The following is a 24978-nucleotide window of genomic DNA, read 5'->3' as shown; positions in this document are numbered from 1 at the left end:
TCCCACACCTGGGAAACCAACAGCCAGACATCTCCATGGCAACTGGGCACCAGAAATTTGTTTCCTTGGTAACTGCTGAGCATACCATGTGGGGCCAGGGGTCGGGATGGGTTCGGTAGGTTATGTCCCTCGGTGGGACGTGTGGAGCAGCAGGGGGTGAGTGACAGGTTGGGGCCGGGGGCCAGGAAGTGGGGCTCCAGGACAGAGTCACCTTGTTGATGGCGGATGTCAGATCCGGCAAAGAGGCCATCTCCAGCTTCAGGGCCACGAGCTGGGGGCCACCGGCGCCTGCTTCTCGCACCACCTGCTGCACCAGCCCCTCCGCCTCTCTGCGGCCGTCCCTGAGCCGCAGCAGCAGGCGGGAGCTGTCCGAGACCTTCTGAGTGGCCTGGGATGAGCGCTGGTACGCCGCGCTCAGCATCCGGAAGGCTCCTGCGGGAAGAGGGGGAGTCCAGCTGACCCTGGCTCCGGAGGCCTGGAGCCGGAGAAGCAGCAGAGGCGAGACGAGGCGTGGCGTGGCGCGGGGTCTCGGGACCCCTCCCCACCTGAAGGATCGGCAGTGCTTATTTTTTCAAACTGCTCCTTCTTGCTCTGATACAGAACAAGGAGGCGATTGAGGTTTCTATCCAGATTCTCCAGGTCTCCTGGGAGCAGAAAAGTCTTCTCCTCCGGGAGCAGATCCGGCTGCAGGGCCTGGAGCGTCTGCCTGAGGTGGAGAGAAGCTTCCACTAAGATACGGGGGGCGGGGGCTGTCTCCCCAGAACCAGCCATCCCCTCAGAGAAATCACCCCAGTCAGAAAAAAAGAGAGGTCTTCAGCCAAAGCCACAGGCTGAAGCGGCTTCTGCTGTGCAAAGGCTGACACAGCCTCCCTCCCTCTGTCCCTCCTGCTGCAGCGGATCCATCAAAATCTCGCCCTCCCCAGGCCTCCCAAGCCCTTCCTCCTCGGCCCCCTGCAGGCTGACCCTTCCTTCCTGCTGCAGCTGACGTCAGCCACGGCCTGCACCGCCCAGGCTCCCCCCAGAGCTCCCTTAGCTGCTGCCTGCTGGCCGCCTCCACCTGCAGGGGTGCCCCGCCCAGGACCACTGAGCTCTCAGGGGTCCTCGCTCCCAGGCCTCTGCAGCTCCACGCACCACATCCCCTCCCACCAGCCTCCCAATCTCCACATCCGGCTTTGCTGGGCATGGACCATCCTTCTGGAAGGTCCCTGCAGGCCTATGTGCCCAACCCACTGAAGGCTGCCAACACCCTACAGAGCTTTGGGACCAAGGTCAATTGCGCATACAGATGGCTGGATGGCTCTGGGCCCCGCAGTCAGCACACACTTGGGGAAGGCAAATGCATTGTGAAAACCTCCAGAACCAAACCTCACCAAACAGCCCCTCCAGGGGCAGGAGGGGGCCCGGGGGTGGGACGCCTCCCACTCCAAAGGCAAAGGCGAGTTATTTTTAGAGGCCTGCCTCTCGGGTGCCCCCGCCAGGTGACTAATCCAGACCTGACCCTCCCTCCCACAGGCAGTGCCGGGCACTTGAAAGAGCGGGGCTCGGGCTCGGGGCTGCGCTCCCCGCTCTTCTCCTCACCCACCTATTTCCTCATCCACAAAACAAGTAACGACACCCTCCACACCGACCCCCGGGACAGGTGGGACAGATAAAAGAGAGGCGTCCGTGGAAAGGCTCTGTGGGCAGGAGGGCCGTGGGGGTGGCAGGAAGGGCCCTATGTGCTCATGTGGACCCGCGTGGCCTTTCTCGTCTGCCCCGTGGCTTGGCAGGGAGAGCGAGTAACCTGAGGGAGAAGATGGCCTTGGCCACCTGGGCCACCTCCCGCTCCGTGACCACGGCGCCACCGAGGACCGCTTGGATCTGCTCCATCTTGCTCTTGGCGTCCTGCATCTGGGAGGCCAGGCTGAGGTCCTCGAAGCCCAGCCCGGGCCGCAGGCTGGCGGTGGCGTTGCCGAGGCTGCGGAGGCGGAGGGCCCGCTCCTGGAGGCCAGCATCGTAGGTCTGGAAGCAGGGGTGGCAGGCCACGCACACCGGGTATCGGTCACAGTAGCCTCGCTGGCACTGGTCACAGCGTGGCCCGGTCAAGCCGGGGCGGCAGAGGCAACGGCCCGAGGCCTTGTCGCAGCCCGGCCCCTCGGTTCCCCGGAAGTCACAGTCACAGGCTAGGGCGGGAGAAATGACAGTCAGAGGCCAGGGCTCAGGAAGATCAGGTGTCTGGTGGTGAGAGCCTAGGCAGGAGTTCTGGGAGTTCCCAATGTGGCTCAGCAGAAACAAATCCAACCAGCATCCATGAGGACACGGGTTCGATCCCTGACCTCGCTCCGCAGGTTAAGGATTCAGTATTGCTGTGAGCTGTGGTGTAGGTTGCAGACAAGGCTCAGATCCTACATTGCTGCGGCTGTGGTGTAGGCCGGCAGCTGTAGCTCTGATTCCATCCCTAGCCTGGGAACCTCCATATGCTGCAGGTGCGGCCCTAAAAAGCAAAAAAAAAAAAAAAAAAAAAAAGGGAGTTCTGTCCTCAGGGTCTGTCAGACTTAGAATAAGACTGTCAGGGCCGGAATGAAATCCCAGTACAGGAACAAGGCCAGCAAGCCCTCAGGCAGCGGCTCCTACGTCTAGTGCCAGGCACCGTTCTAAGGCTCACTTTCAGGGGTGCCCACTAACGCCTGCGACCTTCCGTCACACCCAAGCTGCAGCAGTTCGCACACTTGTTTTCCATTCTTCTAGCTGAAGTAGCTGAGGCAGCACACCCCTTTCTCAGATGAGGAAACTGAGGTGCAAAGAGGGGTGATGACACCCCAAGGGACAGAGTTGAGACCAGCCCCAGGTCTGCCTGCCCTTGTCACCACTTGTCAACTGAGAGCCCCTGGGGACTCGCTTTCTCCACCCATGCCGGTGGGAGAGGGGAGGACAGTCCTGGAGGTGGCTCCTGGGAAATGATCCTCAGGGAAGTGGGGACACAGTGGCCCTCCTGCCACGGCGACATGGGCCCGTGGGGTGACCTGACGTCAGCCAGGGGCAGCGGTGGGGAGCGAGCGCTCCCACGGGTCACAGGGCTCACCGCTGTGTCCCAGTGGGGGAATGCCCTCCCGCACCGCAGGCTGCACACGCCCCCACGAGCCCAACCCCCAGTCCCAGAGGCCCCTGCTCAGCGCTCGCACCTCGGCATCCCGTGGCCACGTCCTCGTAGGTCCTGTCGGGACACAGGCGGATGGCCGCAGTGCTGCAGGTCAGGCCACCAAACCCTTCCCGGCAGGGGCACTGCCCTGTGAACTGTGGGAGGAGAGCCCAGTCAGGGGGCTGAGTCTCCCCCGTGCCCCCCCAAATCAAGGGCTGCCGCTGGGATGCAAGTTCTGAGGTCCAAGCCCAGAACCTGGAGAGTGGCATAGCCCATAGCACACAGCACAAGCCCTGCAGAAGGTGTGCGAACGTGCCATTGCCAAAGGCTTAGAGCCGCAGACAGAGGGACACTTGGTGGCCTCGCCAGAGGAATGGGGACAGAAGCAGCCCAGCCCAACCTTGGAAAGGCCCAGAAGGGCAGGCAGAGAGGAGGCAGGTTGGCGGGCAGGACCCCTTCCCTGCCAAGGGGCCCCCAGGTCCCAAGTACCTGGTTGCACTGGGGGCTGAGGGAGTTGTGTGGGTCGCAGGCACACGGCTCGCAGCCCCGGCCGCTGGCCAGCTTCCAGTGGTGGGGAGCACACTGGTCACATTTGGGGCCCACCACGTGGGGCAGACACAGGCAGCGCCCACTCTCCTCATCACAGGGCATGTCCCGCCGGGCGCCCAGGACGCTGCAGTCACAGCCTGCACAGGAGGGAGCGCTGCTGGGCTGGGGGGAGGGGCCACCCCAACTCCCCCCAGGGAAAAGACCCAGGCAGGGCTGTCCCCTCCAGATAACCCTGCTGACTCAAGGTCACCCCACTTGCCCACCAGTCCCAGCACCTGGCTGTCTGGCCACCCACCTTCCAACCTGGGCCCGTGCTGCCACCTGCTGGAGGAGAGTGGCATAGCTCCCAGCACTCAGCACAGTGAGCAGGACCAGCGACACGTCTGGAGGCCCAAGGTCACCTGCCCCACGCCCTGGCAGCCGGGCCCCCTACTCACGGTGGCAGCCTTGCGGATTGGCGTAGGTGAGCCCTGTAAATCCTGGTTTGCAGAGATCACAGCGTTCCCCCTGCACATGCTCCTTGCACACACACTGCCCGGTCACGGGGTCACAGGGAGCACCCGGCACGGCTCCATCCGGATCACACTCGCAGGCTGTGAGACAAAGGCAGCCGTTGCAGGAGGGATAAAGAGAAAAGCAGAGAGTTAAGAGCACGTGCCAGAAGTCAGACTTCCTGGTTCGAAGCCTTGTCCCACCACTCACTGGCTTTTACAGCCTCACAGCCTGGGTCTGGTTATTGAAGCCTCTGTGCCCGGTTTCCTCATCTATAAAACAGAGAGAATCCTACAGCACTCACAGGAGGACTAGCTGCGGAGCTGCCAAGCTCAGCACCTGTTCAGCGCCATGAAGGTTTTCATGGGCTTTATTTACTGAACAACGACGCTGCGGCAAACACTGCGCTGGGCCCTCTGCCTGCTGCCCCGTGTAATCCTCACGATAATCCTGAGAGGCTTATCCCTACTGAACAGATGAGGAAACTGAGGCTCAGAGATGTTCCAAGGACACACTCAAGGTCACACGGCAACTACGTGCTGGAGACAGAAGTCCGAGTCACAAGCCCTCCTCACTCTTGCCCTGAACAGACACCAACAGGAAGCGAGCCACCTTCCTGCCATCCCCACGCTTGGGTCCTTGCGTGGCTCTCAAAACAGAGACTCTCCATTCACCTACGAAGTCTTTTCCAATAAACCCCGCCTGAATCTGAGGGCTCCCATCCCTTTGTTTTCTCTCCACTGGCCCTCGCACTGGAGGGGTGACTTATTTGTTCATTCAAGGAACATTCCTGGAACCTCAGTTATTTGCCTGTCATTGTGCTAGAGCACCTGAGGATACAAGAATAATCCCTGCCGTAGTAGGGTTCTTGTTGGCAGTGGAAACAGAAAAATAAGGAGCAAACCACTTTATAACATCTATGTGGACAAAGTACTTCGTCCCTCTTTTCATGTGTGTATGCTTTACAGTACCAGTGTGTGTGTGTGTGTGTGTGTGTGTGTGTGCGCGCGCGCGTGCATGTGTGTTTTCTTGACAGCAGGAACTGTATCTGATATTTATTTTTTCCTCTCCTATGCCCCAAGTAAGGGCTATATAATAACTGATTGACTGAGTGATTGATGGTTCAGAGAGCTTAGGTGACTTGCTTAGAAGGGCACAGCTAAGTTAAGACAATTACCCGCAAGTCCTGAACACAACCAAGTCTTCATGCTTCCTGAGAGCATGCGTACCCCCAGGACATGTGCCTGTGGAGCCCAGAGCCGATGGAGAGTAAAGGACAGACGATGCTGTGGGTCCCCGGAGGCCCTACTCACGGATGCAGGTCTCCTGAATGGGAGCCCCAGGACGCCGGTTCCGGAAATAGTGCAGCTGACAACGCTCACAGTTCTTGCCCTCAGTGTGGTCCCGGCAGTTGTCACACACACCTCCCTGTGTCCCCTGGCTGGCGGCAAACACAGCGGGGTCAAAGTGACACGTCTCTGAGTGCCCGTTGCAGTCACACCCTGCAAAAGGAGAGTCCCTGGGCTATGTGACCAGTCCCATGCCGTCTACAAAGCATGTACCACGCTAGCGCCGACTCACGGCGTTCCGGCAACTCTGCAAGATGCTCAGGCCTGGGAAACAGGTACACGGGAGCCCAGGGAGATTTCTGTAGTTTATTCCAAGAAAGGAAAAGAGAGAAGTCGGGCCTCCTGACTAAACCAAGAATAATGTCCATCTTAGGCCAAAGAGAGAGCCCTCTGAATGGTCCATGCTAACCCTCCCCCACTGCACCACAGATCTCCTGCTGGGTCACTGCCTCTCTGGGCGGGGGGACCCTTGTCACCCACATTTATGCAGAGAAGGACCCTCCCTCCAGGAGTATATCTGAAGTAGAAAGAATGACAACAGGGAACTAGATACATCCCACACAGGATAAGGTCACTGGAGAAGCCAGAAGAAGAGGGACCCAGGGATAGCACGGAAGGTGTGTGGCCTCAGATGCATGGACCAAGCCGTGGTCCCTCCAGGCCTGGTAGAGGAGAAGGGTCGGGGCAGTGGGAGGATGCAATCAAATGCCCTCTCCTTCCCCAAAGAGCAAGGCAAGCTTAAGTTACAGGATGCAATTGGGTTTGGTTAAAGAAAAAGACTCGGGAGTTCCCTTGTGGTGCAGTGGGTTCAGGATCCGGCGTTGTCACTGCAGCAGCTCCAGTCACTGCTATGGTGCAGGTTCAATCCCTGGCCCTGAACTTCATGCCACGGCCGTGGCCCAAAAAAATAATTGAAAAATAACAAATGAAGACTGGATTCTCCCTGTGTCCCAGGTGAGGTCACTAAGGCCCAGAGGGGCCAGCACCCACCCCCCACTGCAGACAGCTGGTCCCAGGCTCATACTTTGGCATTCGTGGGGGTCCTGGTCATGGGCAGGGCTCCAGGGCTGGTTGTTATAGAAGGGCGCGCAGCGCTCACAGTTGGGGCCGGCTGTGTTGTGCTGGCAGACGCAGACCTCGTGGACCTAGGAGAAGGGCCATCGGTCACCAGGAATAATTATCACAGAGGAGTCCCAGGGACAGACCTGCCCTCTCCGCCCTGATCCTCCTGCCCAGCTCAGACCCCAGAAGCCAGCTCAGACTCCAGCTCCAGCCCTCACTCAGCTCCTGCGACACTCCAGCTGCCTGCTTGCGGGGGTGTGTATGTGTGGGCGTTTGTGCATGTGTGCATGCGCTACTCCTCCAGTTAGGTTTTTTTTTTTTTTTTTTTTTTGGCTTTTGTCTTTTTAGGGCCACACCCAGGGCATATGGAGGTTCCCAGGCTAGGGGTCGAATCAGAGCTACAGCTGCCTGCCTACACCACAGCCACAGCAACATGGGATCCAAACCGCATCTGCGACATACACTACAGCTCACGGCAATGCCAGATCCTAATCCACTGAGCAGCAAGGCCAGGGATCAAACCCGAGTCCTCATGGATAGTAGCCAGGCTCATTAACCCCCGAGCCAGGATGGGAGCTCCTCCAGTCAGGCTTTTAAAAGCTCCGCCTTGCACCTGGCCACGCCCATGCTGCCCAGTCCAAAGCAGCACCTTGCTGTGAGTGATTATAGAAGCTTGGGGGCCCTCCAGAGAGTTCCATTCCAACAATCTATGACTGCAGTTGTTTGGCTAATGAGACTGCAATGATGAATTGTTACTAGACTCATTAAGGTATAAAAATAGAATAGCTATTGTGTGCTAATTGTCTTCCAAATTAAGCTCAGCACCACCCGCAGGCTGGCATCGAGGCTGTGTGTCTGGTTTGCTCCACCTCGTCTCCCAGGGCTCCTAACAGCGTAGCCGCAGCCGGGCTGAACCACTGCTCCCTGGACAAGTCCCCATCTCCACCTTCTGGCCTCTCCCGATGTTTGTCTTCCCGCCTGGAGGTCCCTCTCTCTACACACCAGCAACCTCCCGCCAGCTGCAACGGCCCCTCCTTCCCTGACCCTCTCAGTCCATGAATTTCAATCCTGGATGCACTTCAGAGTCAGCTGAGGAGCTTTAAAAAAAAAAAAAAATACTGACGCCCAGACCGAATTCAGTCTGAATCTCAGGGACAGAGCCCAGGCCCTGGTGCTTTTCAAAGTGGTGATTCTACCGTGCAGCCAGACCGGAGAGCCGCCGAGGCTGGGCAGGCCCCTTCCTCCCCCACATGCCAGAGTACATTGTATTCCTCCTAGGTCAGCCTGTGCTCTGGTCTTCCGTTTATGGGCCCTAAGAGAGGGGCTTCCCAGGCGCTGATCTCCCTCTGGCCTCCTCTGCAGCCTGAGGCAAGAGCGGGGCCAGAAGCGGAAAGGAGAAAGCTGACCGATGCTGTGTCACCTGCATGTCCCCGACAGGCCGCTTTATGTGATTTTGCCGTGTGCCTCTGTCCCTGGGGCAAAGGCTGCACTCCCAGGTGTGAAGAGGAGAATGGAAGGCCCAGAGAAAGGAAACTTGACAGCTCTCTCTGCTTCTCTCTCCCCTCCTGGCTCTCAAAGCTGGCTCTCGAGCTTGACTTCACAGCAAAGTCCCCGGTTGCTTGTTAAGCTGGACCTGCGGGCTTCCATCCATGATGCCTCAGACTCAGCTGGTCTGGGGTGGACCCAGCCTCTGGGTTAGACTCTGCTCTCACTCTGCCCCCGTCTCACCCCCAGATGGGACTTTCAAGTCCCCAAACCCGTGGCTCTCAACTTGGCAGCATGTGAGAATCATTCGGGAGCTTTGAATAAGGGTAGTAAAACCAGAGTGACTGAGGGTGGAGGTCTGAGCAGCTTTTTCAGTGCCCCAGAAAACGTCATGTGTAGACAGGGCTGAGAAGCGTGGCCCTCAGCTCCCCACAGCGTCCGCACATACACTTATCTGTGACTGAATAAAAATCTTCTCAAACCATAAAGCAGGTCGAAGGAGGTGCTTCAAATCTGATCTTTGAAAGAGTAATCCTTCAGGCTCTTTCCACCACTGCTAAAACACTCAAGACTCTCATCCCCAGAGCAGTGTGCTCCCTCCTTCGAAGCCCCCGAGGGCCTCAGCCACCCCGGTTCTCCCTCCCTGCTCCCTTCCCCGGGGCTGTCACCTGCACAGAGGTGGAGGGGCCGGCAGCGGGGCTCTGGGGTTGGGGGCGCAGCGGTCAGCGTGGCCGTGACAGAAGCAGCTCCCCTGCAGACGCAGCTGCGACACAGCATAGTAGGCGCTGGGCGGGTGACGGCCCCTCTGGGGCAGGGGGGCCAGCCTGGTGAAGTTGACTCTCAAGTTAGTGATCTCCCCCAGCTCTGGGGGCCGGAGAATCAAATAAGGAGGGCGGGCAGGCGGGGGAAGAAAAAAGAAAGGAGGTTAGAGGCAAAGAGAAGGCAGGATGCTAAGGAAAGGAATTCTGGTCTCACCTGCCCACCTGCCCTGCCATCTTGAGGCCATTCCGGGAACCCTCCTCCCCAGCCCCCAGCCCTCCCACAACAGAGAAGACCCTTCCACTCTGACTCCCGCCTCTGAGTTTCTGGGGCCATCACAGCCCCCTAGCAGGCAGGCGGGGCAAGCGTTAACTCCCCCCGGGCTGGCCGAGCCAGGACAGCCCATCTAGTTCCCGAGGTCCACCATCTGGGGGGTGAGCCGGCTTTGTTCCCCACCCGCAGTCCCATAGGCGGGAGGAGCGGCCACACTGACCTTGGATTTTTTGACTCTGACTTGCTTGGATCCCAGAGGCTAAATCCATAAGCTTGAGTTGGACCTAGAGAGTGAGAGGAAGGGGGCGGTGACTGTGCCCCAAACACTGGAGGCTTCCTCGCTGTTCAGTGGCCCGCCTCCTCAGACTGCTGCGAGGGCCTTCTTCTCTGGAGCCTGAGGGGCTCCCCAATCACCGTGGGGGAGCAAGGTGATCACTGGGCCCTGGATGCCTGAGTGTGTGTGTGTGTGTGTGTGTGTGTGTGTACACAACCTCTCCTCTCCAATGAAAAGAGAGCTAGCCCAAGAATTTCCTGATTTCCCTGTGTCAACAAATTACAGTAAGACATGTAACATTCATATGAGGGTCCAGAGACCGGGGTGAGGGGGCGGCCCAGAGCCCACGGGTGCTCGGATGGGGCAGGATCACCCCAATGTCAACTGTGCTTTTCCTTTTTGATTAAAAAACAAAAAAACAAGAAACCCACACTCACGGGATGTGGCTTCATCTGCACATCCCAGGAAGGTTTCCACATCCAAACCTCCCGCGAGGCGGGAGAGGCCCGTGTTCTGACGCGGGGTCTGGGATGGGGTCAATGCGCACGGGGCATGGGGCACGGGGGTAACCAAGGAGCGGCCACGGCAGGGACGGAAGAGACGGAAGAGGCGCACAGCCCCAGGGCTCCCCGAGCCTGAGCCAGAGAAAGCACAGCCCCGCGAGGGCTTTCCAGGGAAAAGGCAGCGATGACAGGAGTGAAAAGATCCCACCGTGGCTGGGAGGCTTCGGGAAGCGCGCAGGTCAGGTGTGCAGGGCACTCAGTGTGTTTCTGAAAAGTCCCTCCTGGGCAGCAAAGAGGGTGCGCAGGGGATGTTCGGGGGTGCCCAGAGGGGTCGTTATCAGGGAGCTCAGGAAGGACCGTAAGGCTTCCTTCCCTGGGGGAAGGGACTGGTTCTCACGGATTCTCCCAAGTCTGGGTGGCCCTGCGAGCCATGGGATGTCAGAGACTTCTGCCGAGCCTGCTTTTTCAGGGTCCCCTCTGCCTACCTTGGCCCCATCCAGGCGCCCGTCAGGCCTCTGGGGCAGAGGCTGGCACCGAGCGTCCTGCCAGCTCTGAGGCTGGCCCTGGCGGACCCGCGGGAAGGCAGAGGTGCAGTCGGCAGCCAGGTACTGGTACACCCGCCAGGTCTTGCCGAAGTCGGAGGAGCGCTCGATCAGCAGGCCGGCAGGCATGGGCCCCTGCGGAGACACACAGCACGGGGGCCTGGGCGACCTCGCCAGGGGACAATCACCGAAAAGGCTCCTAAAGAGGTGCTGGTGGCCCGAGAGCCCCAGCGAGGATGCAGAAAGGGGGCCGCTTGGGGCAAGTGGGCTCAGGGGTACCCAGGCCTACCGCAGGCTCCAGGAGGTTGCCCCGGGGGAAGCACCGAAAGGAAGGAAGGCAACTCTGCTTCCTGAGACCCTCCTGAAGCAGCTCCCCAGCTCAGCCCACCAGCCAGGCGGCCACTGCACTTCCCACAGCCAACCCTTCTCATCCCCGCTCTCCATCTTCTCCTGCCTCCGTCCCTCCCCCAGCTCGCTCTCACGGCCACGGCCACAGTGCAGGCCCCGTCACGCCGGGCCTGGATTCCAGCCGGGATGCAAGCCCAGGCTCGGGCCGGGCTCCCCCCGCCAAGCTCCTCACTTCACTTCTCTCCCTGCAGGAGACCCTCGCTGCATCTGCGTCGGCCTAAACATAAAATGCAAGCCCCTGAGCAGGACACGAGGGTGTCTTTTTCTTCTTCCCTCTGTGAGTTCAGCCATTTCTCAGGGCCTTGAAGGTCGTTTGGCTGACAGTTCCCAGCTAGGAACACCCAACCAGACAGAGAGAACTTTCTAAAACAAAGTAGGCTACGACTCTCTGCTAGAAATCTTCCCAGGGCTTTCCGCTCCTCGTGTTTCTCCAGCTCTACTGAGACAGGGACGTGGGAACCCGTGTCTGTGTGTAAGGTGTATCAAGTAAGAACACGTGTCCGTGCCTGAGTCTTCAAGTGCAGTGACTTGACACACACACAGCCTGTGACGCGACATCCCATCCTCTTCCGTTAGGACCTTTGGGGTTATGTGATATTGAAGGCCTACTCTCCGAACACCTTTCGGGTATACAGTACAATACAGTTCCTTGCGCTCACCGTGCTGTACATCAGATCTGCACAACTCGGTCCTCTTAGAGCTGGGAGTCACACCCTCTGATCCACAGCTCCCAATTCCCCAGCCCCAGGCCCGCAACCACTGTTCTCGCCTCTCTTTCCCTGAGTTCTGTTTTTTCAGATTTCACATATAAGTGAAAACCTACAGAATGTGTCTTTTTCTATCTGCCTTATTTCACTTAGCATAATACCTCTAGGTCCATCCTTGCTGTCACAAAAGGCAGGATTTCCTCCATTTTTATGGCTGAATATTCCGCTGTGTGTATAGGTGTGTGTGTCACATGCTCATTATCCATTCAGCCACTGATGGACACTCAGGTTGTTTCCACATCTTAGCCATTGTCAACAAGGCTGCAAATGAACATGGGAAGGCCCCTATCTCTTTAAGAAGGTGATTTCATTGCTTTCTGACATATGTGCATAAGTGGGATGGCTGGATGGTAGTTCTATTTATAATTTTTTTTTTTTTTGTCTTTTTGCCTTTTCTAGGGCCGCTTCCTGCGGCACATGGAGGTTCCCAGGCTAGGGGTCGAATCGGAGCTGTAGTCACTGGCCTACGCCAGAGCCACAGCAACGCGGGATCCGAGCCGCATCTGCAACCTACACCACAGCTCACGGCCACGCCGGATCGTTAACCCACTGAGCAAGGGCAGGGATCGAACCCGCAACCTCATGGTTCCAGTCGGATTCCTTAACCACTGCGCCACGACGGGAACTCTGTTTATAATTTTGAGGTCCTCCATACTGTTTCCGCAGTGGCTGCCCAAGTTTACCTTCCTGCCCAATGATGTACAAGGGTTTCCCTTTCTGTACATCCTCACCAATACTTATCGTTATCTTTTTTAAATTTTTTGTCTTTTTGCCTTTTTCTAGGGCCGCTTCCCGAGGTATATGGAGGTTCCCAGGCTAGGGGTCGAATCGGAGCTGTAGCTGCAGGCCTACCCAGAACCACAGCAACAAGGGATCCAAGCCACATCTGCGACCTACACCACAGCTCACCGCAACGCTGGATCCTTAACCCACGGAGTGAGGCCAGGGATTGACCCGAAACCTCATGGTTCCTAGCTGGATTCATTAACCACTGCGCCACGACGGGAACTCCTTCGCTTATCTTTTTGATGATAGCCATTCTGACAGGTGTAAAGTGATGCCTCACTGTGGCTTTGATCTGCACTTCCCTGATGGTTAAGGATGCTGGGCATCTTTTCGTGTACCTTTGGCATATGCACGTCTTCTTCGGGGAGTTACCCACTCAGCCCTCCGCCCGCTCTTCTTGGATACATCTGAGCTCCTGCCACGGGGAAAGAGACCCTGCGCCACCGAGCCCGCCTGCCTCCTGCCAGCGTGTGCCTCCCCCTGTTCAGGCCCTTGGCCACACCACACTCACCCTCCTCAGAGCCTCCCCTCAAAGCGTCCTTTCTTCTGCCTGGAGAGCTCCTCCCCCCTCTCATCTTTTGTTCTCGGCTTAAACGCCACTTCCTCGCGGTGGGCTTTTTATACCTCCCTCACATGCGCTCTTCTGCCCACACTCTGCCCACCCCACCCCATTATTTCCTGTTCTAGGGTCTCATTTGTTGCCTTCGTAAATTCCACCCATTATGCATTTCTTGGTTTCTTGCTTTTTATTTTTCGCCCACGAGACCAGGGTTCCCCAACCTTGGCACTGGTAACATTCGGAGCTGAATAATTCCTCGCCGTGGGGTCTGTCCTGGTCATTGGGAGGTGGTCAGGGCATCCTTGGCCTCTACTCACCGGATGTCAATGGCAGGCCCACAGCTGCGACAGCCAAAACAAATCCACGAATTGCCAAATATGCCTTGGTTGAGAAGCACTGCAGTAAACCGCAGGCTCCTGTGTCTGTCTCATTCACCGTTAAACCCCCAGCATCTTGCACAGAGTCGGCATTTAGCACATTTGTGTTTGGGGGATTTGGTGGGGAGCTTTATTGGCTGTACCCATGGCATGTGAAAGTTCCCAGGCCAAGGTTCGAACCTGCGCCACAGCAGTGACCTGAGCCACAATAGTGGCGACACTAGATCCTTAACCACTAGGCCACGAGGGAAACTCTAGTACATCTGTTGAATGAACGGATGAATCTTTCTTCTACTTGCCCCTCCCCATTCAGATCCGCAAACTCATCTCTCATCAGCCTGAAGCCTTCCAGAGCCTCCCTCGCACCACCGTACACACATCTGGCCCCCCAGACCCTCTGTGCCTTCCTCTGCCCCCTCCCCAACTATATGCCTTCTTGCCTCTGGCCTCCTGGCCTGTGCGCTTTGCTGTTCTCTTGCCTGGAATGAACCTGACGCTCCACCTGGCTGTTACTGGCCTAGGAAGTTTCATCTTCCCCGCGTGTACCTGTGGCCCGCCTCCCCCCCAAGACAGCTCAAGCTGGACGGCCTCCTCCTGGGCTTCCCAGAACCGCTGCTCAGCAGATCAGAGCACACATCACACTCTCTTCCTGCTGGCTCCTTGTCTTTCCTGCCTCCACCACAGCAACTTGAGGATCAGGATCTAATTGTGTTTATCTTTTTAATAGCATAGAGTCAGTGTTTAATACGTATGTGGAAAGAAGGGACAAATGAATGAGCGAGGCCTGAAAAGAGCAATGAGACTACGAGTATCCTTCCAAACGAATGCTGCCCTCCAAAACTGTCAGCGTTACAGAGTGGGCATGTATGCAAATGACACGGGCATTCCTCAAAATACTCTCGACCTATTCGTGGGGCGAGGTTTTTAGAGCAACTTCCTCGGTCACGTAGGAAATTAGGTCCCCAGCTGCTTTACAGCCACAGCTCGTTTAATTCCCGAAAATGATACCCTCCTTCCTATCCCCTAATCTTATCAACCAAACCTGATCCTTCAGTGTTGGACTCTATCTGGAGAAAGAATGAAATCAAATCTCTGAAAGGGATCAAAAAAAAAAAAAAAAAAAAAAAAAAAAAGACCTTTCACAAATGAGAGAAAACGTTCCCTCCAAAAGGCTTCTCTGAGAAGGCTGGTCTACGAGCAGAACCTGAGACGCAGGAACAGTGCGCGAGCAGACTGCTGCTTAAGTACATGTGGATGGGCCAGTCTTCACTGCTTGTTAAACTCAATCTCATCAGCAAAGGTATTAAAACAGAGTCGATAAAGAAACACAACTGTAGAATAAGCGGCCAGGCTTAGGAGAATTGGTCTTGGCAGGGCTGAATTAATTAGACGGACTGCGGGTGGTGGGGGCAAAAGAGCCAAGATAGGGAGCCTGGAGGCGCCACTGTTCTCCATGAGGTGGGACTTCTGCTATAGGCTCAGGGTCCATGTCGCCCCAGCCTGGGGAAGTCCATGCCCCCCAGCCCGAGGAGACAAGGACGCTGTGCTCCCCATGCATCTGGGCCCACGTGGCCCAGTGTCCCCCTCTCCCATCCACCGCCACACCCAGGAAGCGCACCTTAAAATCCATCGTGATGGCTTGAAGCTGGAATTTGCTGTCCAGGTCCAGCTGCAGAGAGACAGGGTTCACATCTGGAGAGACAAAGAGGAATTTTACAGCAGAAGCTCCTGGGCTCCCGGAAGTCCAGAACTCTCTGATCCTGATGTTCCACTCGCCCTCTCGAGGGAGTGGTGCCAGTGTGCTTCTACCCATAGCGCCCGCTCTCGATCCTACTCTTCTTGGCCACATTTCCTCCCACCATCACGAGTGGGAAGAGTTTCCCCTAAAACCTTAAAGAGTTTCAACTTCTCTGTGGGACACAGATCTGTTCCCAAAGCTCAGTCCCTTCAGCCCACTGTGACGAAGCAGAGGGAAATCAAGGCATTTCTCTCTCTTCTGGCCCTTTCGTTAACCTCCAATAAATTCTTCTACCTACAACGTCTGAAAGACCTCAAGTCCAAAGACAGAGGTCTGCGCACCCCTGGGTCCCACCACCATAAGAAATGCCTGGGAAACCCCAGGGCTCCCGGGCACCCTCCCCATCCCGCGGGAGCCTCCACATGTTTGGGCTCCCGGAGGGTGGGGGCAGGTCCTTACCGTTCTGCGACTGCCACCAGCGCATGGGGCCCGAGGACGAAATCACATTCTCCACTCGGTGACTGTTGTAATTGTGAGGCAACCTGGAGTCACACTTGCAGCATTTCATCTTCCACTGTGGGACAGGGAGATGCCAGGGACTCAGGGGTGGGGCCAGAGTGAATCCCCCCCCACACACCCCACTCGTATCCTGAGAGCCCAGAACATGCCCTCGTGGAAATCCTGATTCAGCGATTTCACCAATGCACTCTGAAGGATCAACCTCTTAAACAAGGCTAGCGGCCGTCTTTTAATGAGTCCTTCGTGCCCCCGCCCAACACACAACTAGTAAATAGTAAACGGATATGATTGGGAAAGAAGTATGGGGGGTAAAAAAAAATAATTTTCATACATGACAGTGCCTCAGAGAGGAATCTGAAAAGAATGCTAAGAACAAAAAGAAGAAACGATGAGAACACATTAACTTAGCATCTACTACATGCAAGATGCAGGCTGGACAGTCTTCCATCTCCGCTCACTTCATCCTGGCAGCCCAAGGACAATCGAGTTTCTAAGGATCAGGGAAAGGGGCCCGGAAAAAAGACACGGGAATTTGGGGTTCCAGACCTAGCTCTGAACCCCACTTTCTAGGCTCAGTTTTCTCCTCTGTAAACTGGGTGGAGGTTGAAGTAAAGCCGCTCAGTCATTCAACAAATATTTACTGAGCACATACTGGGTACTAGACCCTGTTCTAGATTCCGGAGTTAGAGCAGTGAGGAAAACAAAAATCCTGCCATGTGGAAGCCAACACTCTAGTAACATTTAGAGGATCTCAAAAACCTGGGTCTGGCATCTCCTACCCACAGGAGAGATGCAGAAGGTTAGCCAGGAGTCTTCTTCCCACCCCACTTTCCAGCTCCCACCTCCGATCTCAAAATAAGAGAACCGTCACCCCTCCTGGTGCTCAGGGGTGTTCTCATCATGTCCCAAAGGGCTTTTTCGGTTTTTTTAATTTTTTTATTTTTTTTGTCTTTTCTAGGGCCACACCTGCAGCATATGGAGGTTCCCAGGCTAGGGGTCGAATTGGAGCTGTAGCCGCCGACCTACGCCAGAGCCACAGCAACGCGGGATCTGAGCCGCCTCTGCAACCTACACCACAGCTCACGGCAACGCCGGATCCTTAACCCACTGAGCAAGGCCAGTGCATTAACATTATTGCTAGACACCCCCATCCTAGGAGGGGAAAAAGAGGGGTGGGGTGGGGTGGGGAGTGACGAACATGGATATTAAGTGATCGGAGGCCCTATCACGTGCCAGGCGCTGCATCAGGAGCTTCAGTGCAACCTCTTTAAGCCGCCCAACCACCTACATGGTAACATGACTGCCATTTCACAGGCAAAAGAGCTGAGGCCCCAAGAGGCTTTCCTGTCGACGGACAGGCAGCAAGCACCAGCGCCAGACGGGCCCTCCCCACTGCCCCCGCCCCCTCTTCTCTTCCTCCCTCCCTCTCTCACCCTCTCACTTTCAATGGGACACCACGCGGGTGCACAGACATGGTGGAAGCGCGGTAAAGGGTGATCGGTCCTGTCTCCTCCTAAGGACCTGGTCTGACCCTGAGGCTGACCATGGGGGGAGGCCCAGGCAGAGAGAGCGCCTTGGACAGAAAGCTGGCTTGTCGGGCTAAGCCAGCCCCGTTAACACAGAGACTGCAGATGTGTCAGTGGCTAAAATAAATACCTGAGCACTTAAAATAATCCTTTCTGGGCAAAAGACACCGCTTGATGGAATCTGAGCCTCCTCCAGAATCCTATTTTGGTCCCTGGCAGCAGGCGTGCCCTCCTCCGCACTCTGCCCAGTCTCTCGGGGGCAAACTTTTCCACTGCCCAGCCTCCGCCTGCACGCAGCACATGGCCCTCGGGGAGACATGGGCCAGCTGCCCCCAGAGCTCCCCCCGGCCTGCTGGGAACGGATCCTGGCCGGTTCCCTGGCCGAGAAGTCCAGACACAAGGCTCGTTCTCCCTGGACCACGGACCCAGGAGCTAGGACAACTCCACCTGGGAAATGCCCTTGCTGTCCCTGAGTGATGGACGATCGCGTAACGCTGCAAACGACTAAGTGAGAGAAGGTTTTGAATTACGTGGGGGAAATGCCTACATTATAATGTTTTTGGGGAAAAAAAAGTTGGACATAGGCTTGTATATAGGTGATCATCCCAAATATACATTCTTTACCAACTAGAGAGTGTGTGGAAGGGAACGGCCCAGCAGACGAGGCTGCAGCAAATGAAACGCTGATGTGCAGCCATCTCGACCCACAAAAACGGCAACTGCCCACTGTGTAACCTATGATCTCTGGAAAATGGGATGACAGCTAACTTTTTTTCGTGGATCTTTTCAATCATTTGATTTTTAAAGTTTTTACTGAAATAGAGCTGATTCGCAATGTTGTGTTAGTTTTAGGTACAGAGTGAAGAGATTCAGTTATACATACATATATATTCTTTATATATATTCTTTTATATATATTCTTTTTTTTAACATTCTTATTTTCATAATTTTAAACCTTGCTACCTTGGATATGTGCTCACCTTTATATTCAGGCATTATTATAAAATAAGAAAAACTCAAAATGCCCAGGATGCTCTCGTGGCGTGTTACCCGGCCCCTTTCCCGTCTTCAGAAGCTGCCTGGGGTACCCACGCCTCCTCCACGCTCCTTCCACGTGTGCAGACACTCGGGGAGGGATCAGATGGCCTCATAAGCTTAACATCTAAGGGCTGCTTATCATAGTAACACCAGCTAATGGAAGGATTTATCTCAATCCTTGGAGATGGGCTAAGCCAACGGCTTGGGACAGGTATTTTAAGTAGCTCTGCTTGTCAGCCAGCTAGAGGGAGAGAGGCCCCAAGAGGGCGGCTCAGGGCAGAAGCCCACGTGAAGACCAGTGCTCACTTCTTCTCTCTCTCTCTGGGCCTCAGCTGCCCTGCTTTATCCTTGTGTGTTTACAGGTAGTGCATGCATGGATGTGTGGGTGTGTGGGCGTGTGTGGGCTTCTCAACGTGAGGCTCTTCCCCTTGTGTGGGTTACATGCCTCTGTCCCTCCCAGAGATGGAAACTCCCCGCTGCAGCTGCTGTCCCCTCCGGAGTCATCTGGCCACCACACCGCTGGCCGCGCTACCTCAGAGACACAGCGTTAGGATCCATTCGGCCTGTCAGGCCTCCAGCCAGTCTGGCTCCTGCTCCCTCTCCGCTTTCCATCTGGAAAGTCTGGGCCTCTTCCCTTACCCAGGAGCTTTCTAGAAGCTCAGTGGTCTGGCTAGATGACAAACCCTCCCGGAGAGCTATGGGAGGCCAAAGGAGAGAGCAAGAACCAGCAGGGGCCTGAGTGGCGGTGGAGAGGGCAGGAAAAGGACAGCAATGCACATGGAAGCTCTGTGTCCTTGCACAACATGGAGCTAATTCTGGGGAAAAACAGGAAAACAGGCTGTGGTTAGAGATGGCCCAGCTGTCTCCCACGAGCAAGCCAGAGACTGCCTGCACCCACCGAAGAAGTCAGGGTCATGGCTGCCAGCCAGGGTCAAAAGAAAGGAAGCCAGGATTAAAAAAAAAAAAAAAAAAAAAAAACAGTTGTCTCCACTTGGGCTCCTCCTTGGTAAAATGCAGGGGTGGGATATGAGATCACGAAGTTCCTTCTTGTTCTAACATGGCATTAGCATTCTCCCTACTCCAGCTTATCTGCTCAGAGGTTAAAGACATGCCAAGCAAGAATGCAAAAGAAACCAGAGACAAAAAGAAGGCACTGACTGCACTGGAGAAATACATTCCCAACAAAGCGGGCAGAAGAGGGAGCCCTCAAGGCCTTGGTCAGCAAGGCCGCCACTAGACCCCACTGTGATGCACAGGCCTCCCCGGTTCTATGTCAGTGGACGTTGCCAGCAAAGATCAGCGATGAAGTCTTCCGGGGTGGGGGTGGGGGGGCAGCGGAAAGCCAGCTCCGGTGCCATGAGGCACTTTCAATTTCATCTTCTTCCCATCATGAACCGACACCTTGACCCAAACCTTAACTCAACGCAACCTTTTTCTCCATCCAAACTAAGTTTACAAAGCTTAGTTTCTTTGCTTTTTAAATTTCTTTTTATGGCTGCACCTATGGCATATGGAGGTTCCCAGGCTAGGGCTCACATCAGAGCTGCAGCTGCCGGCCTATACACAGCCACAGCAACACAGAATCCAAGCTGCATCTGCAAACTACACCAAAGCCTGCATCAACACCGAATCCTTAACCCACTGAGCAAGGCCAGGAATTGAACCCATAGCCTCATGGAAACTAGTTGGGTTCTTAACCCACTGAGCCACAATGGGAACTCCAGAAAGGTCGGTTTCTGAAGCTGATGACGGAGATGATGGATACTACACACCCCGAAGTGACAGGGCACGAGGCTCTGTCCTGAGCACTGTGCATCCGGTATCTCCTTTGTCCTTCCAAAACCTCTGCAGGAGGCCTACTGTGTTAAATGCTGGGCATCCCCATTTGCCAGATTAGGAAAGCAAGTCTTAGCCCTGTCCGAATCCACAGGGCTGGGAAGACAGGAAGCAGGGGTTTCTCTCCTGGGTTCCCTGCCTCCAAACCTTCGCACCCTGTTCTGATTCAAGGGATAGAGCAGACCCTTGGTAACCATGGGACATTACAGGAACTAACACTGGTTTTCAGGATGTTCCCTCTCTTGTCTCCTAGTAAGGGTAGCCTCAACCCCAGCCCAGACCTCTCCAAAAACAGAAGTGTCCCCCTAGACCTGATTGCAGAGAGTGGACTTGCACGCCTGGACCTCTGAAAGCTCTGCCAGTGATGATGCCTCCTTGGCCCCCGAGAGGAAAAAGCAGGGTAGGTCTTGGAGACACCATCCGGAGACTTCTGGGGATCTGACCCAAGGGCGGTGGGGGTAAGAAGCCAGGCCAGCAAGACTGTGAGGCCACCCAGGTTTGTGTCCAGGCCCCCCCGTCTCACCTTTCCTCTCTCTTCTCTCCTTTTAACCCCCCAAGCCATGCTCTCCAGCCCACAACAAGTGGGACTCAAGAATCTCACATTCCACCGACTCCAGTTCGGCTCCCCTCTGAGAGCAACTCTGCCCAGTGTCCTTCCCCTTTCCTTCCAGCCTCTCAAAACTTGCTCATCCTGGGTCTTCCTCTTGTGGGACCCTTTCAAAAGCCACAGCTAATTTTCTGATAAGCAAACCTTTGCAGAAATATAAACGATGAGAGACTGATGCGATGCCATTTTCAAGGATGTCTGCATTTTAAACTAGGAACTCAATGACGCTTCGTCCAAAAGAAAAAATCCACAACGGTAGCAACTTTGAAAGTGTCAGACCTGCTAAGAGCTTCTGGGAGATAGGAGGACAGATGTTTTGGTCAGAGACAGGCTCAAAGTGCTCGTGAGCAGAGGACAAGGACCTCAAGAGGAATAGGAACACATCCCTGGGTCCTCTGCCTACACATTGGCCACATCAAAGGTCAAGAAAGCAGAGGACTGTCCAACACAGGCAGGCAGTGTTGTTGGCGTGTGTGCATACATGCATGCATGCATGCGTGTGTGTGTGTGTGTGTGTGTGTGTGTGTGTGTGTGTGTGTTGGGGAGGAGGGGACATCAACTGGCTACTGCTCCTAAGCTGGTTTCCAAGAGATAAAAACGACAGCTCTTCGGTTTACACGCTAATGAACCTGCGGAATGCACTGTGTAGGGCTGTCATTAAGGCAGCTGGGTAATTACGTTTCCCCAGAAAGGGAGGAGGACTGGTAAATACAGCATTTAGGGAAACAGACACAACACTGGGGGGGACACTGTCAGGAGCAGAAATCCGGGAAAGCTGTCAGGTGACACCCACAGGTTCCTAGGAGTGTGGGCCAGCCCAGAGATGACCGAAGGGCATGGCTCAGCCTCTGCCAGCGCCCACCTGACAGAGCCCGTCATGGACCCTCAGGGTCACACACAGCCCAGCCATCACTGAGAAGCTGGCGAGAAGTTAAAGCTGAGCAAACAAAGGCTGACCAACCCAACACCTGCATTTCATGAACGGGGAAACAGCGGTCTAGATGGAAGCCATGACCTTCCCAAGGTCACATTTCTATTCTGAGTGTCAGAGCCAGGACTAGAGTCTTCCCCTCCAGTCGGGTGACTTCCTGGCTGCCTCCAGATTGTCCAGCAGCCCGCTGCACAGCAGATGGGCAGCGGTCATCTTGGAGGCAGAGGCAGAGCCAGGGCTGGCCCAAGGGCAAGGGGAATTCGGGAACTCTGCGAGTGTGTGTCCTGATGCTGGCAGAGGTGCTCGGGGGCGTGATTCACAGATGGGGCAGCCTCTGTGGGCAGAGGTCCCTGGGTGGTGGATGGAACAGTGAGCCCTCAGACACTGGGCCAGGGGTCCCTTGGCTCCTTCCTTTGTATGGCCCTCAAACAACTCGTCAAGTGAGTGCTGTCATCACTCCCATCTTCGAATGAGGGGCCGAGACTCGGGGAAGGCACAGAAGGGCATGAGGGTGGCGAGACATCGGGACATTCTCCTTCACCCCTTGGGCTCTAGGGAATAAAGGTGCAGTGACTTCACCCAGAGGAGACCTGGGAGCTGGAGAAGAGAGAACCAGGGGACAGGGCGGGACTGCAGCCTCAGCCACTTTGATAAAGACCAGCCTGGGTTCAAGCCCGGAGAGTTAATGGGCAGTCCCGGGCCCAGGAGGGCAAATTGGGCAGGGGTGGGAGGTACAAGTCCTAAATCCATCATAAGGACTGGAATACGGATCCAAGGCCCACAGGAGCAGACCAGTAAGACCGATAGGATTTAGCCAGTGAGACAAAATTAGGCAGAGAAGATGACACACCAACAAGCTAAGATTGACTCACAAAAGAAGGAGCCAGAGATCAGGAGCTAGGAGGGACAGTTTTGGAGCTGGAAGGCGTCCCCACCACTCCCGAGGTTCCCTGGAGTTGGCAGGGGGCAGCAAGCCATCTGAAATGTCCAAGAGTCATCAATCCCCACGGCACTTGCATTCCTCCCACAGCGGTAGGCAGGCAGCAGGTGCTGGGAGGGCTTTACTGGGCTCAGGGCTCACTGTGTCACCGCACATGGAACTAGAACAGAGGCACTCCCTGGAGGCTTTGACTTAACGGAAGAGGAGCCGGGGGGGGGGGGCGGTGTGTGTGTGTGAAATGGCAGCACTAGATACACAGCCCTGCACCATGCCAGCTACACCCCTGCCTCTAACTACTCAGAAAACCCAATCCCTGTGTGTTTCCATTGAGGTCTGGGGGTCCCAGCACACACCCAAACCTTCCCAACGGCTCCTGGGGATAATGAGAGCCACCTCACGGAGTATCGTGAAAATTCATTGAGATAACTCATACCAAATTCTTAGTATAATGCCTGGGCCACATACTATGTGCTTAATAAATTAGAGTTACTATAGCATCATTTAATAAGGAAATAAACATGAAAACTGATATTGGAACACCTCTGAATCAAATCTGGATTCCTAATTTCCATCACACAGCTGCCTGGGCACCCGGTGAGGGGTGAGGGGTGCAGCCGTACAGAGAAGGTGTTTTTCCCTTCAGTGTGGGCACCCAAAGGCCTCTAGGAGGAGGTTAGGCAGGGAAGGGGAGGGAAAGAGAGCAGGGCAGAGCGGAGGCAGGTGGCGGAGAGACGCTGGTCCTCAGCCGTCGGCTCCTCCCAGAGAAAGCGGCGGCAGAGCACGACCCTAGAGACCTTTCAGGTAACACAAAAGAGGAAAGCAAGATTTAGAGAGGGCTCATATCTCTTTTTTTGCTCTTTCTTTTTTTTACGGCCACACCCACAACATATGGAAGTGCCCAAGCCAGGGACTGAACCCAGGTCGCAGCTGCGGCAATGCCAGATCCTGTAACTCACTGAGCGGGGCCGGGGGTCGAACCTGAGCCTCCGCAGTGACCCGAGCCACTGCCGTTGGATTCTTAACCCACTGTGCCACAGCTGGAACTCTGAGAGGGGTACTACCTTGCCAAGATCGCACTATAAGTTAGGGGTGGACCTGAGACCCTGCTCTCAAAATGCCGTATCTTCCACTCTTCCAGGACGTTGTATGGATTCATTCCCTCTCACAGAAAAAGAAAAGAAATGTGTTCTCGACTTGCACAGCCACAAAATAGCTGATATTTCACCCTCCCCAGGGTTGTAAAGTCTAGACTTCTCTTTTGCAAGCACCCTGTTTTGCTCTTGAGGGGCTACTTAAGAGCAGGGGAGGTGGTTGGCTCCCTGGAGCATCTGAGAGAGGCAGAGGGCAGGCCAGGGTGGAGCCAAGAGCCCCAGGCCTAGAGGGAGGAGGCTGCCCAGACAGGGCCAGGGCCGGGGCCCAGAGAACAGGGGTCTCTGGTCTCTCCTTGCTTCCCGTCCTTGAAGGCAGGTCAGCCCGAGGAAAAGAATCAGTGGAGGACACCCTGGAATGCTGAGACATGGCTCAGTGGCCCAAGATCAGAGGTATATATGGGAAGGGGGCAGCTGAAATCATTCTGTTGCCTAGAAGGCCCAGTACTGCCAGGCCCCTGTCGCCTGTGGAGCAATCTGGGTCCACAGGGAGGACCGCCTGATGCTGGCCATCTTGCCCAATACTGTCCAGTGGGCTCTCCTACATCCAAGTGGGTAAGATGCAGCAAGCACAGCTGTCTCTGCTCAGCCCCTCCATAGCCACTACCTAGTATCATCTGTGGTTAAAAGGAGCCAAGACAGGAGTTCCCACTGTGGCACAGTGGGTTAAGAACCCCATTGCAGCAGCTCAGTCACTGCAGAGATGTGGATTCAATCCCTGGCCCAGCGTAGTGGGTTAACGGATCTAGCATCACCACAGCTATGGTGTAGGTTGCAGCTGTGGCTCATATTGAATCCCTGGCCCAGGAACTTTGATGTGCTGCAGGTGTGGCCATAAAAAAATAAATTTTTTAAAAAGGAGCCAAGAGAGGAGTTCCCTGGTGGCACAGTGGGTTAAGGCTTTGCCACAGCTACGGCACAGGTTCAATCCCTGGCCTGGGAACTTTCACGTACCACCACTGCAGCTGGGAGGAAAAAAAATGTATCCAAGAGAACACTGGGGACTAGAGGGCAATGAGGCCAGAGGCAGGATCAGACACACCTCCGTGGTCCTGAGCACAAGGACATTCTGGAAAGAGGACACTACAGAAACTCAGGTCTTCTTCATGGCAATCCATCGCTCTGACTCCCTCCCTCTCTCAGTCTCTCTTTTCCCCCCAAAAGATGCACTCGCTCGGGGAAAATCACTCCCTCACGCTCCCCTTTATCCAAACCTGTGTTTTGAGGGCAGAAAAATGGCCAAAAAAGTTAGGGAACTGGAAAACAAGAGGCCACGGAGTGACTTCACCTTGGTAACCGCAAAATGCAAGAAAAGACCCCCCTCTTGTGGAAAGGAAAAGAAAAGAAAACCTAAATTCCTGCCAGAAAAGTCTAGAAGCAATGTGAGTGAAA

The 24978-nt window shown here is 55.4% G+C and overlaps 1 protein-coding gene across 1 annotated transcript in view; it reads right to left on the bottom strand.

Moving 5' to 3' along the window:
- The window catches only part of LAMB3 (laminin subunit beta 3), a 53154-nt gene that overhangs the window by 9857 nt on the left and 18319 nt on the right, over positions 1 to 24978 (bottom strand). The window contains 14 exon segments of the mRNA XM_021063882.1: positions 212 to 432; positions 546 to 706; positions 1784 to 2162; positions 3162 to 3273; positions 3608 to 3804; positions 4105 to 4260; positions 5473 to 5661; positions 6533 to 6653; positions 8724 to 8750; positions 8753 to 8919; positions 9308 to 9371; positions 10350 to 10541; positions 14922 to 14995; positions 15501 to 15615. Coding sequence (XP_020919541.1) covers positions 212 to 432; positions 546 to 706; positions 1784 to 2162; positions 3162 to 3273; positions 3608 to 3804; positions 4105 to 4260; positions 5473 to 5661; positions 6533 to 6653; positions 8724 to 8750; positions 8753 to 8919; positions 9308 to 9371; positions 10350 to 10541; positions 14922 to 14995; positions 15501 to 15615 — 2175 coding nt within the window.

Source organism: Sus scrofa, chromosome 9 (genome assembly GCF_000003025.6).
Source record: "Sus scrofa isolate TJ Tabasco breed Duroc chromosome 9, Sscrofa11.1, whole genome shotgun sequence".
NCBI lineage: Eukaryota > Metazoa > Chordata > Mammalia > Artiodactyla > Suidae > Sus > Sus scrofa.
Note: the sequence above shows the minus strand (reverse complement) of the source record. Positions and strands in the feature narration are given on the sequence as shown.